The sequence below is a fragment of the Protomyctophum bolini genome (genome assembly GCF_963924005.1).
Source record: "Protomyctophum bolini genome assembly, chromosome: 6".
Lineage (NCBI taxonomy): Eukaryota > Metazoa > Chordata > Actinopteri > Myctophiformes > Myctophidae > Protomyctophum > Protomyctophum bolini.
Window position 1 is genome coordinate 31,394,096 of NC_137867.1, and position 12,475 is coordinate 31,406,570.

Below are 12,475 nucleotides of genomic sequence, written 5' to 3' on the forward strand. Positions count from 1 at the left end.
TGCACCTACTGTGATATAAATGATATTGAGAATGAGTTCCATTTTCTTTTCTATTGCCCGTTGTATCATGAGCTACGTCAAAAGTTATTTAACAGATGTAAAAATATAGATTTGATGTGGTTAAGTGATGCAGAGCGACTGAGATGGATTTTCGAACAAAAGATATTTGCATTAGCAGAATATATAGAGAAAGCTTGGGACGTAAGGACAAAGAAAACTTATATGTGATGTATTATTTTATTTTATGATAATGTTTATTTCTGTTTTTGTTTTGATCAATTGTGTAACTTCTGTGTGGGAAGTGAACGTGAAATTGTTTATTTATGTTGTTGGTGTCTTATAATCCTGTAAGGGATGGGTCTTAAATGACAAGACACGAAAATAAAAATTCATTCATTCATCCACACACACACACACACACACACACACACACACACACACACACACACACAAACAACAACAACAGTTATTGTGTTAATATTTCTTATTGGAAATGTGTTATGGGGGTTAAATTATGTAGTATGTTGTTTTGTAACATGTGTTTATCCATTTACTACTTGGGGTATTTCCCCCTTTGGAGTCGGGTTGATTTGTGCTGTTATGAATAAAATAATATTCTTACAAAATAAAAGTTGTCAAGGCTACTCCATTTGATCAGAAAACCACTAGCTATTGGCAGAAGCAGAGTAAACGATCTGGATGAGATTAAAGAATATTTGTACAGGTAAAGAGCAAGGCAGCGTCAGTAGTTTGAGGATGATCAATGTGGTACCTGAATATACAGCTGCAGACCCAGACCACAGCCACTGGCTGGAAGACACCAGCAGGTTGCAATTAAACTGGGCACTAAAAAGAAAAGGGCTTGAGAAAGTGGCCACTGGAGAGAATTAGGTTCTAAAACAAAGTTCACTGGTGAACTGGGAACTTTAAGTCTTCATTTTATGAAGTATGAATCTCAAATCTTTAGAAATACATCAATCATTTGTCAGCTCATACTCTTTAAAGTGTAAATGTGTATATTGTTTCTTAAAGAAATGAATAAACTTTACGCAATTACTGAACATTTTCAAAAGATTTGTTTTCCCTGTTTTCCTTGTGAACATACTAGGTTTTAGTCTTGCCTCTATTTTTAAAGCTAGAATCTGGGACTTATTTTTATGAATAAAGGTTTTTCAAATAAAATAGTTTTCTTTTCTAAATCACAGTTCAGTTGAAAACATGAGCAGTAGACTTGAGGGTGCAATATCAAATACTGTCTGGCTGCTGGCATCTGAAGATGTTAAGTATAGGCTAATAAAACTCAACATGGTATGACATTTTCTTGAAGACAGCGACATATGCATTTTTGTATATACAATTTAGGCATTAATCCAGAGCGATTTACAGTAAGCAACATAAATATGAGGTCAATCTAGGATCATAGGTAAACCAGGAACCTATATGATCAGTCTAACTCTAACCAGTACAATATCAATAAATTAATGATCTGTACATTGAAACTACAAACTGTAGGAAGCTAGCCTTTTGCATCTGATCCCTGATGCCAATCCGCATGAAAAGGAAGTTTTATTTTATATATAATGTTGATGACTCTGTAGCACAGCTGTTATTGATCACTGAAATACCTGCAATTAATACTGCATATTTATGTCACACTGTCAGAATGACTCACAAACAATGGCTGTGTGTGTGTGTGTGTGTGTGTGTGTGTGTGTGTGTGTGTGTGTGTGTGTGTGTGTGTGTGTGTGTGTGTGTGTGTGTGTGTGTGTGTGTGTGTGTGTGTGAGTGAGAGAGATATGACAATATGAAACATGACAATATGACAGTATGAAACATGACATTTATGACAATATGACAATATGAAACATGACAATATGAAATAAATATGACAAAATTAAACATGACAATATGACTATGAAACATGACAATTTGACATATGATAATATGAAACATGACAATGTGACACATGACAATATGAAATAAATGACAATATGAAAAATATGAAACATGACAATATGAAACATGACAATATGACAATATGACTAAAACATGACAATATAAAACATGACAATATGACACATGACAATATGAAACATGACAATATGACTGTTGGAACTGTTACCCCCACGACCCGATTCCGGATAAGCGGTTGAAGATGGATGGATGGATCATGGAATGGATGGATGATTAAACATTAATTACAAACAGTTTAGTCAACTTATAATATATTTTATTTCATGTATCCCTATATTTTAATGTGCCGTACTTAAATTAATGTGCTCACAACCAGCCATCTCATCTGATATGATGATGATAAAAGAATTCCTCATCAGTCGTGGTAGAATTATGCTATTCCTCACAATGTCAACAGGTGGCGCTTAAAACACGGCTTTTCTCTGATAAATGACTGTTAATTAAATGTGTGTATCAGCGCATTCGGTGCGGTGAGTGGTTTTTTACAGTCTATGGTTCGAATCGAGTGCGCGCAGCTTGCTGTGCGTGCGCAAGTGCGTTTTTGCTTGTTTGTTGTTTGGTTGCTTTATATATATATATATATATATATATATATATATATATATATATATATAAACAATCTTAAATCAAATGACAGATTCCATTTGATCGTAAAAGTACATTTATCATACGGTTTGTTTTGTTCTTTTTTAATAGTTTTTCCCCAGTCTACTCTATGCCCTATGATGCACATGGCCACCATCAACAAGAAAAGACATGCATTTACGGTATGCCCCGTGGAGCTGCCATTATCATCAAAGTTTTCAGGCAATCTGCACTAGCCCGGAGCACGGCTACATGGGCGAATCACTGCCCAGAATCAAGACATTGTGGAAAGGCTGATTTTAAACCCGCCCTCCGGAGAGATCTCATTTCCCCCAAAACCTCCCATTTTCTCTCTCTCTCTCTTTCTATCTCTCACTCACTCACTCACTCACTCAACTCCACTCTCTCTCTCTCTTTCCTTCTGTCCCTCTCCCGTTCCTCTTTTTCTTTACCTTTATGCCTCGTCTTTCGTTAGGTAGGTATAGCCACTAGAATCATGGATCTCACAACGAGATGTTTGGTTCTTCTAGCCTGTCTTTCCGTGATATTGGCTATCGATTTGGAAGAAATTGAACCAAGCTACTATGTGGAACCCTCTCCCACATCAGATGTGATCGACTACAAGGATCCCTGTAAAGCTGGTAAGCCTTTGCAACGCTATTTACCTTATTTCTGTGGAGGTACAGCATGCTACGAATTGCTTCTATGTTTGGAAGGTTGAGGAGATCAACCAGGGATCCGCTTCAGAACATGACAGTGGTGAATTTAGTTTTTAAAGCCCTTTAAAGAACATAATGTGCATGTATTTTCCCCAGTGCCACAGTTTCTACAGTTTATAGCCTACAGTTGATGTCCACACTGAGTTGCTACGAATAACACAAGTCGAATAGTGCACAAATAAGAATTAGGGGTAGAAAGAAAGACAGATATCTGAGGAAATTGCCAAAACACACAAGTGTCCCCCCCCCCCCCCACACACACACACACACACACACACGTTTTATTTATTTATTTTTTACATCAAAAAAGTTGTTTCAGTTGTTTCAGCAAAATGTGGGCATTGGTTATCAGATTTGCACTGTTTTCCAACCACATATTGATATTAAACACGTGCATTCGCAACTTATTTATAATAGTTTTGAGATTTGGGGTTCCCATCCATAGTTCCCATCCCAATTCCCATCTACCTGGTTTTGTCAATGCATGAATAGTGTGCCTTTTTCACCCTAACCGGCGGCTGTTCACAGTTCACACGACCACTAAAACAAAGTGGAGGAGGGGAAGAGTGTACAAAGCCTTGACATTATAGCACATGCACAGCCACAGAGCACTCCTGGATTGTTGTGTTTTGGTCAGTGTGTTTGCCTAAACTAGCATAAATATTGTGCTCTTATTGTCGGCTGTGTACATAAACCTAATTTATTATTTCAATTATTGTGACAAAGTTGCAGCAGCCCCCATCATTTGGCCAAAGCCTATCTTACTTGTCACTTACTGTAAATCTGGAGTTTTTGCTATGAACTCACTGTCTTGCCAGATCCCTATGGGGAATTTGAACAGATTGTGTTTTCCATCTGGTGGAAGTATTCAGGTTACAAATAGATAGAGCTAGCTTCTGTGAGTCAAAATGACCTCTAAAGTCCTGGACGTGTGTACTGATTTATATGTCTCCTCATAACTCTTCTGACATTTCTGCTTCAGATTTTTTTAGTTGATACTTTATTAAAATTCTCAGCGCTCTTCTCTCCACTCTGATCTGGCTCAATCGTATCTCCACTTCGGACAGACAGGCAGGGTGAATGCAGCCGCCAGTGCATTTGTTCAACATAAAGATTGTGCAACTTCACAGAATGTTGTGGTTTCATGTAAACAGTACAGAACTCTGACTGGAGATGAACTGTGCTATTTGCACGCAAAAAGTGAAGAGGTTACTTCCTGTGCTGTCTTTGCTGTTTAAACACATCATGCGTTGTGTGAGTAAGATCCTGCTAAAGGTTGTTATATCATTAGTCATGTCAGTTGTTGTACCAAATTGTTTTGCACAACTTGTAAGTACAAATCGACAGCGATGCAGTCACTTGTTAGGATTGGAGACCTCTGCCAGAAGTAGGCCTACACACTGTAGATGACATGTTGTCAGAGTGTATATACACTGTAAGTGTCTTGTTTCCTTATTCTGTTGAGGCATAGTGATTCACTCGCCCCCCCAGCACGAAGGGGGTGCTTCATGGTTGTTTAAGATTTTAATGGCAAATCATTCACCCTGTAATCATAGTTTCGTATAATCAAGTATAATTTTATTGTTTATGGTTTATTATGCATACTAAGTTGTAAAGACAGGTGGCTGGCAGAGTCACAAATACAAATTGACACAGTTTGTGACCCTCACTCACCCACTTTCTCTTCTGCTTCAAATGTTTTTAATGCTAACTTGCACAGTGCTCAAGGTCTCTTGGCCCTTTCTTGCTTGCGCGCTCACTCACTCATGAGTCCTATTCTCACACTTACTCATCCACTTACTGTACTCAATTCACACACTCATTCATTCACACTGAGTGGCTCGCTCACTCACATGTGACTCACTCACACACTACTCTATCGTGCCATCACCATTCACTCGATTAGGTATGTTCATATCTGAAAGAAACATGTGACAAATAGACCCTGGTGTAGTGTTTCTGAAATATCTTTGCTTAGCGCAAACGCATAGTATATTGATTTTCGTTTCCTTTTCTCCAAGTACATTGCTGAATTGAGTCTATTTGATCTGTCTGCTGCCCTCAAGGTCAGCATTTTCTGTCATCCTGCTTCCGTTCAGGAAAGTGCTGTGAAAGTTTTGAATGCATTGGTAAACTGTGAAGACTGAAGTGCTGATCTCTTTCATGGCTATTACCCTTTACGCTCCATTTACCTGAATAATTGAAATGTAACTTTCCATTTGACAATTTGATATAGTGACTAAGTGACATAAGAAAAGCCAAGACATATTAGCATTGTTGAGATGAGAGAGATCTGAAATCTTGCGCAACAAAAAGGCCTACCTTCTGGTCGATCAGTTGGGTAATTGACTGCAGGATAATCCCTTTTTTATTTTTGACATTTGATTCAGTGAAAATGAGATAAAAATAGATTTTAATTCTAACCATAAAATACTAGGCTATATATCAGTTCTCATCTTTGGGATTAGTCAGTGGTTTCCCCCCACAATTATATCTAATTTACAGGGGCTTAAACTGTAACTCATAATTACACCACACACACACAAGTGTACTGACAGAAATTAGTGCTTCAATAGTATTGAAGTAATGTTTTCTACATAGACAGTTAGTTACCCAATGGAAAATTCCTTCGTTCTCAAAGCTCCAACCTTGGCAGCATCCCAGGAAGTCATTTAAGACTCTTAACAACCCACTGGGATCAGATCCACTCATTTTCTATATGAAAAATGTATGAGAGCCAGAGCCAGTCACACTCATTGTCTGCTGCGTGAGAATTATATATTTTCATGAGAGCAGAAACTGACTCGACATGGAGTTTTGCATTTATTTATTTATGAATTTATTTTATTTATATCTGAATCTGCTTAAGACTCTTGCAATGACAATGTTACCCATCTTTACTGCCCACTGTTGCTATAATAAAGATGGTGGTTTAAAACTTTGGAGACTCTGGTTTGCTTCCTGCATGTGAGATCCTTTGCTGCTGCGGCTTCAGCCAGAGGTTTCAGCTGCAGGGAGGGCGAGGTTCGCAAGGCAACCTGAAGCGAACCTCCTGTCCTCTCTTATGCAAGCGGTTTTCTTGACTCCCTGGGCCCCTGGGTTCCTCTCCTCTGACTGACTCTCGGGCACTTCACACAGACTGTAGGTCATTCACTTCATGCCAAGGGAGAGTACCGCTGGACGGTGCAGGGGCAGGACAGGCACTCCACACCATAGCAGCTCAGGTGAGGTCAGTGCCGCCTATTCAGATGGGGGTTGTCTATTTATCTGTGGTCTGTTTACAGCCTGTGAGGAATGCATACTGTCCACACTGAGTCTGTAATCATCCGTCCTGCTACCAGCTATAGTCCCTTGTCCTCAATCGTGTTTTTCATGGCAGGTAGAACGGTAGGGATCTTTTGCATGACTGGAAGTTATGATGACTGGAAGGTCGTGAACTTTAACTTCTGAAGTCTGTAAGCTGGAATATCACCAAGCTGTTGCTGCCGTTTGAGTTTGGATCCTTCAGTGGGTGAAATTATTGTTAACTTAAAAAGGAAAAAAGTTTCCCTTGTCTCATGTGGATGTTTTGTTGTTGATTCCATGTGTTATAGTAGACCTAAATGTAGCTGTTGTACTTTTCATTTTAAGAAAATGCCCTTTCCACTTTATCCTATGTGCCTTAATACACTGTAATTACACACAGCAGTCATTAATGTAACATTAGAGATGGGTATGGAAATACCCGCTATAGATCTTTGAGGTTAATTAGTTGATGATAAAATATAACTAATTATTATTTGTAAAAAATGAATCAACTGTGCATTCTGTGTACGGTTGATTCTGTACATTTTGTTTAAATTGTCAAAGTGATTTAAAAAGCTTTTAGTGGTGAGCTGATTAGTTGTGCACACACTTAAACCTTGTAATTATATATGGGTTTGTTCAGTTGCTAAAAACAGCATGGCTCAAAATCAGTGATGACAGTCGTTCTCCAACGCTCCATTTCAAAACTGATGACAGGGTTGTCTGTAGCCTCGTTCCCAGTCTTACTCATCTGCGAAAAGAAAAGCCTGGTCACGACCTATGGCAGAGAGTGTTCTGCCGGAAGTGTCGGGCCGGTACATCCGTGGGACCTATTTCCCCCGGATATGTTGTTTTTCGACTCTCATTTCATTCACAGAGAATGTAAACAGATTCGTAAAGCGTCAACGTCATTTCCTTGGGTGTTAATTCCACCAAAGATCGTCTACTACCGTTCAATCACAAGGTCAACCGGCTAGTTCTTGCCCGGCGTGGATTGTCTGTACTCTGTTGAATTCATGGGTTGGGCATTTTCGTGACTCTTAAGCATTCACTTTCCTTTATCATGGAATTCAAGCCACTAGCCACGCCCACACCGTGAGAGTGTTTTTTTTTTTACATCTCAGGACCCCTGCCATTTCTCCCCCTGCAGGGTTCAGTTGGTCTAGGAGCCATTGTATTGGTGTGATGTTGGGTCCATTAGTTGGAACAATACGTTTGTTTACAGAGCTAAGTAATAACTACCGTAATCTCACACTGCATTAATGCCAAGTGTTGGGAGTGGGGACAGATCCCTCCCCAGTAAAAACAAAGGCTTCAGGAGAGCTTGTTTAAATGACTCAGGCAAAGATGCCCAATTAAGCAGACGTTAAACAGTACTTTTTGTTGTTCACTCTCAGTTTGGGTTTGTTGAATAATTCATTGCCACTACACTGCTATTCATCAGAAACAAAAGATAGAAAAAAATGTTTTATTTAGTTTTTGTTTTTCCTCCACTTGCAGTAAATGCTTACGGCAATTATAGCTATTATTTATGGAGCACTGTAAGGGTTGAAGATAGTGTGATTTATTATTGTATCCAAACTTTTCCCAGCAAATATCCTCAAATACCCTTCCCTTTTCTTTGATCAAATAAAGTCACTATCTTGTTTGTAAGTACTGTCTAAATGGCGCCATTGCATTTTGTTTGGGGAGGTGAAGACTGTGTGGGTTCACAGTATGTTTTTTACCAATACAATATATGTATGTTTGTAATATACACATACAAAATTCTGGATTTGATAGTTCATCATACTTGTATTTTAGAACCATGACGCTAAAGCTTGCATTGAATTATTGTCATTAAACAAAAGACAAATGGCTGACACGTTGATGAGTCATTAGTAGTGCCAAACTGGCATTACAGTAGGTGTTCAGTAATCAGTGTCAGGGTTGAGCTTTGCAATCCTATCTGCTAATGGACTTGATGATGTGTGAAATGTAAAAGGGAGTGAGGTCTCTGGCTGTGTGCACTTTCCAGTTAAAGCTATCTTCATTGTAGCAAAAAGATTGAAGCTCAACTGTGGTGGCAGCAATTCCGTCTTGATCTAGGCTGAGGCTGATGAGACTGCAGCCTTTTTTATTGGGAAATAATCCCTTAAATCTAAAGGCTTTAGCTGGAGGCTGTATAGGAACCTCTGTCTATTATACCGTGGTTACCTTTGAAATGAGCAGATAAGATGACATTTTTTTCTTTCTAGCCTTGGGCTCAAATTGTAGTGTTTGGAAATGTCAGGGTATGCATTTGTTGCAGAATAACAGCTGTTGTTCTTGGTTTTTGTGGTTTTTGTTTCCGGAGAGAGGGGCTGTATACAGGACAACTCAGCTGGCCTTATCACATCATTCCTTGCTGTAGGAATTTTTCATACACCGTAGTAGGTACCTCAACATTTATATTGCCTTTACTTGTCTGCCTCTGCACTTTGAATTGATGCCATGTCGGGGGGAGAGGGCAGACAATGGCCTCACTGTAGCCAACATCTTGGCATAAAGGGCTGGTACAGAATGAAACCTGAAAGTGTTACACTGTCATCAGATGGTAATCACCTTAACGCAATACACTATTGGCCTCCATTGAAATCGAATGTGGAGTTTGTTACCAAACACCGACTATGAAAGGCGGTGCCATGGCTTTGTGATGCACAAGTCTTACATATCGCTTGGGCTTTTCTTTGCCTTCATCACAGGGTGTTTAGCATGGGTAAAGACGGTCTAACTTCTCCACAAGGACACTGAGGTTTCTTACTGTGGTCTCTCCCCGGACGTGGCCTTCTAAATATAGGCCACACTCTGTGTCTATATGATGTTAGTATTGATGTTCGTGCAGGATTTCAGGGTCTGATTCAGTAGTGTGCTATTCACAGGAGGGATCAAGTAAATAAATGGTGTAGTACTAGTGTGTGTTTGACATTGCAGAGGCCATGGCACGGGCGTTGCACAGAGCAATGGCTTAATTTGATTGAGATCTCCTGTGTAATCTGACTGGACAGGCTTATTGGTGGTGTGTGTGTGTGTGTGTGGGTCGGGGGGGTAGTCTGATATGAGAGACGGATTACGATGGTTAAGATTATCAAAAAAATGATATTATCTTCCGCAATGGGGGATGGGCAATGGGCATGCAACCAAACAAACACTCTGTCAAAAGTTTATGGAACATAACATACATGCACTGACTGCACAGGACATCAATATTAGTTTTGCAGCCAAGACATTGTTCTTGGTGTGCACGTGCCTGTGCACATTTTTTATTTAATCTCTGTATGGATAGATCGATGTTTCTGAATCATATGCCTGTCAAACCTTTAATCTGGAATGGTAGCTAATATCACCCACAAAGTGAATATTACCAAACTGTTCAGTATTTATCCGTATCAGTGTTTGCAGCTGTTGCAATTTAGGTAATGACTATTGCTGGACAGAGATCCAGCGCAGTACTCTGCTGTGATCTCTTGCCATCTGCCACACTCACTGGGCTTTAATCTATCACTTGTTTTTCTATGTGTACCCTATTATTTACCCTATTATTTTAATCTAGAAGAGTTTATCACCTTTCTCTCCAACTGCCTTTATCCTGTCCTCAAGCCCAGCCCACTGTTGTGTACAAAAGATTCCTAAGACCCCATGTCTGTGGATAATTAAAGCCAGGAGACAAGGGGATTAATTCACAATCCCTGTGAGCCTTTCCATAAACCTGCAACAGCGTCTCCAGGACAACCGCTGTGCCCAGGGGAAACAAGTCCTAATGCCACTGCCCAGGCCATGCATTTGCTCACTTCAATCCCCACTGTTGTCTGGGAACAATGGCGTTTCGGATTAACCGCTCAGTCTCCAGCATGGTCTGTGGATGACTGGGACTCAGCCATGGGCAGCGTGTTATGCGTCCTCCCCTCCATGGACATCCATGGGGTTAGGGTTCAAGCCTGAACCTTGTTGTATGGCCATGGCTGTTAATATTGGTGTGCTGTTACTACTGTACCATGGAGTGATGTGTAGCAATCCTGAACAACAATACATGATGCCTTTCCCTCTATCTTTCTGTCAATATAGCCTGAGCAGAATTCTGTGGAATTGTTTAGCAAATAACTTGTGCAAGGATTTGAGTTCTAATCCTCAGTCAAAATTCTTCAAATTAATATTGCTGTGCATATTTTGTGTATTTGGTTATTAGTATTTGCAATTTAATATGTGTTCACTGTGCACTTCTGAAATCTACAAAGCACTAAATATCTCAGAACGGTTTGCCTGAAGTCCTGCATGTTTTCCCCGCTTTGCAGCGCTCAGCAAGTTCTTGGAATCAAATGGGAATGTGAGTCTAAAAGACAGAAAGAGAGAGGACAGACTGTAGGCTTATCCATCACATGCACAGACATCTGGAGGCTCTCCCCCATCAGCCGGCACTGTAGATTCTGGAAATGACTGTCGGTAAAATGGGTTCATTTATGAAAAGTCTGCTTTGCATTACCGGGATTTTGGTTTAAGTGAATTAGTGTTTCTGTGAATGCATATTAGAGCTTCCCTTTGACCTCTGTGGAATTTAAAACTGTCCTCTGTGCATGCCCTGGCTTGCAGGCAGTGATCCACACCTTTTCTTATTGCTGTCATTATCCTCGAAAGCCTAATTAATGCTTGGGTGTCGTGTGACATGTTGTAAACTTTTTTCTCCCTCCGTTGAAAATACATCATTAAACGTGACGATTTTTCACAAAAGCATAATGCTTTTTTCTGCCCTAACATGAAAAATAGTGGAGCTACAAGCCCACAACCAGTTCACACATGATGTATTCGTGACACGTTCTGTGAACTTGTAGATAGGCTGTTTTTGGCATGACACCACCACAGCCGTACAACGAAGTATAAATCTGGCTTAAATGTGCATTTATCCTAAAGACAGCCTCATTGCAACATGCCCTCCATGACCTGCAGTCTTGCTAGTGGAGAGACCAGGGAGGCATCCACGCCACACAGCGTTAACTGAACTTGTATAAATGTAAAATCCAGATTTTTTTCAATAATGCTTCTCTGATAAATAGGGATGCTAGCCAAATGTTTTTTTTTCCTATTGTGGTTGACCCCCCCCCCCCCACCCCTACTACTACTACTCTATTGTCGTTGATGTTTTTGTTGTTGCCTTTTTAAAAGCAAAAATGTTCAGTCTTCACAAACTGTATTATACTATATAAAAAGGAACTACTTCATTTATTTATGGTCTCTATCCTTTATAGCTCTGGCTACAGTAGATTTGCAGGCTGAAACTTGGACAAATGGAGCCTTTACTCCAGTAAAGTAAATCACTTGCATCCAGTCTAGAGTTTACTGGTCCCCAGGATGTCTATCCATGAGTAGTCCCTCCCATCAGCGACACACACACACGCATGCACAAACAAACAAACACACACGCGCGTACGCACAGTTGACGAAGCTAGTAATTTCTCTGTACTTCACTATTCAGGGTTCTACTGTGTGTAAGGGACAGTCCTCATCTCCTGTTCAGACAAGAGTTCCAGTTCCTCTCTCCCTCTCTGCACACCACCCTCACTCCTCCTGCATACAAGACGGCCGTAAATTCTGTAAACGTGTTGGTGTTAAAAGCTTGTAAAACAGAGCGCCCTGTCTCTGCGGAGAGGACTCCCAGCTTAACCCATACAGAAATGGGGCATTTAGCAAGGAATCCCATAAAGCACATTCCTCATAAAGTGTGACTGTTTGGTTATTTTTCCTTCTCCTTGGCCTCATTAAAGAGCTATTACTTGTTCAAGGTGCCCCATATACACCATTGAAGCAATGTCAGTGTCTAACCATATCAGAGATGTGATGGCTGTCTAAAACTACCCAGGGATATTGGGGCACAGGGTATGGATTTTATTGTTTAGAAACAT

The 12,475-nt window shown here is 40.1% G+C and overlaps 1 protein-coding gene across 1 annotated transcript in view; it reads left to right on the forward strand.

The window, feature by feature from the left end:
• Window positions 1-2,950: 2,950 nt before the first annotated feature.
• Window positions 2,951-12,475, forward strand: part of bmp1a (bone morphogenetic protein 1a) — a 41,026-nt gene continuing 31,501 nt past the window's right edge. Inside the window, exon 1 of the mRNA XM_080766493.1 lies at window positions 2,951-3,200. Within this exon, the coding sequence (XP_080622619.1) occupies window positions 3,056-3,200 (145 nt within the window). The 5' untranslated portion in view covers window positions 2,951-3,055. The remainder of the gene's footprint in view (window positions 3,201-12,475) is intronic.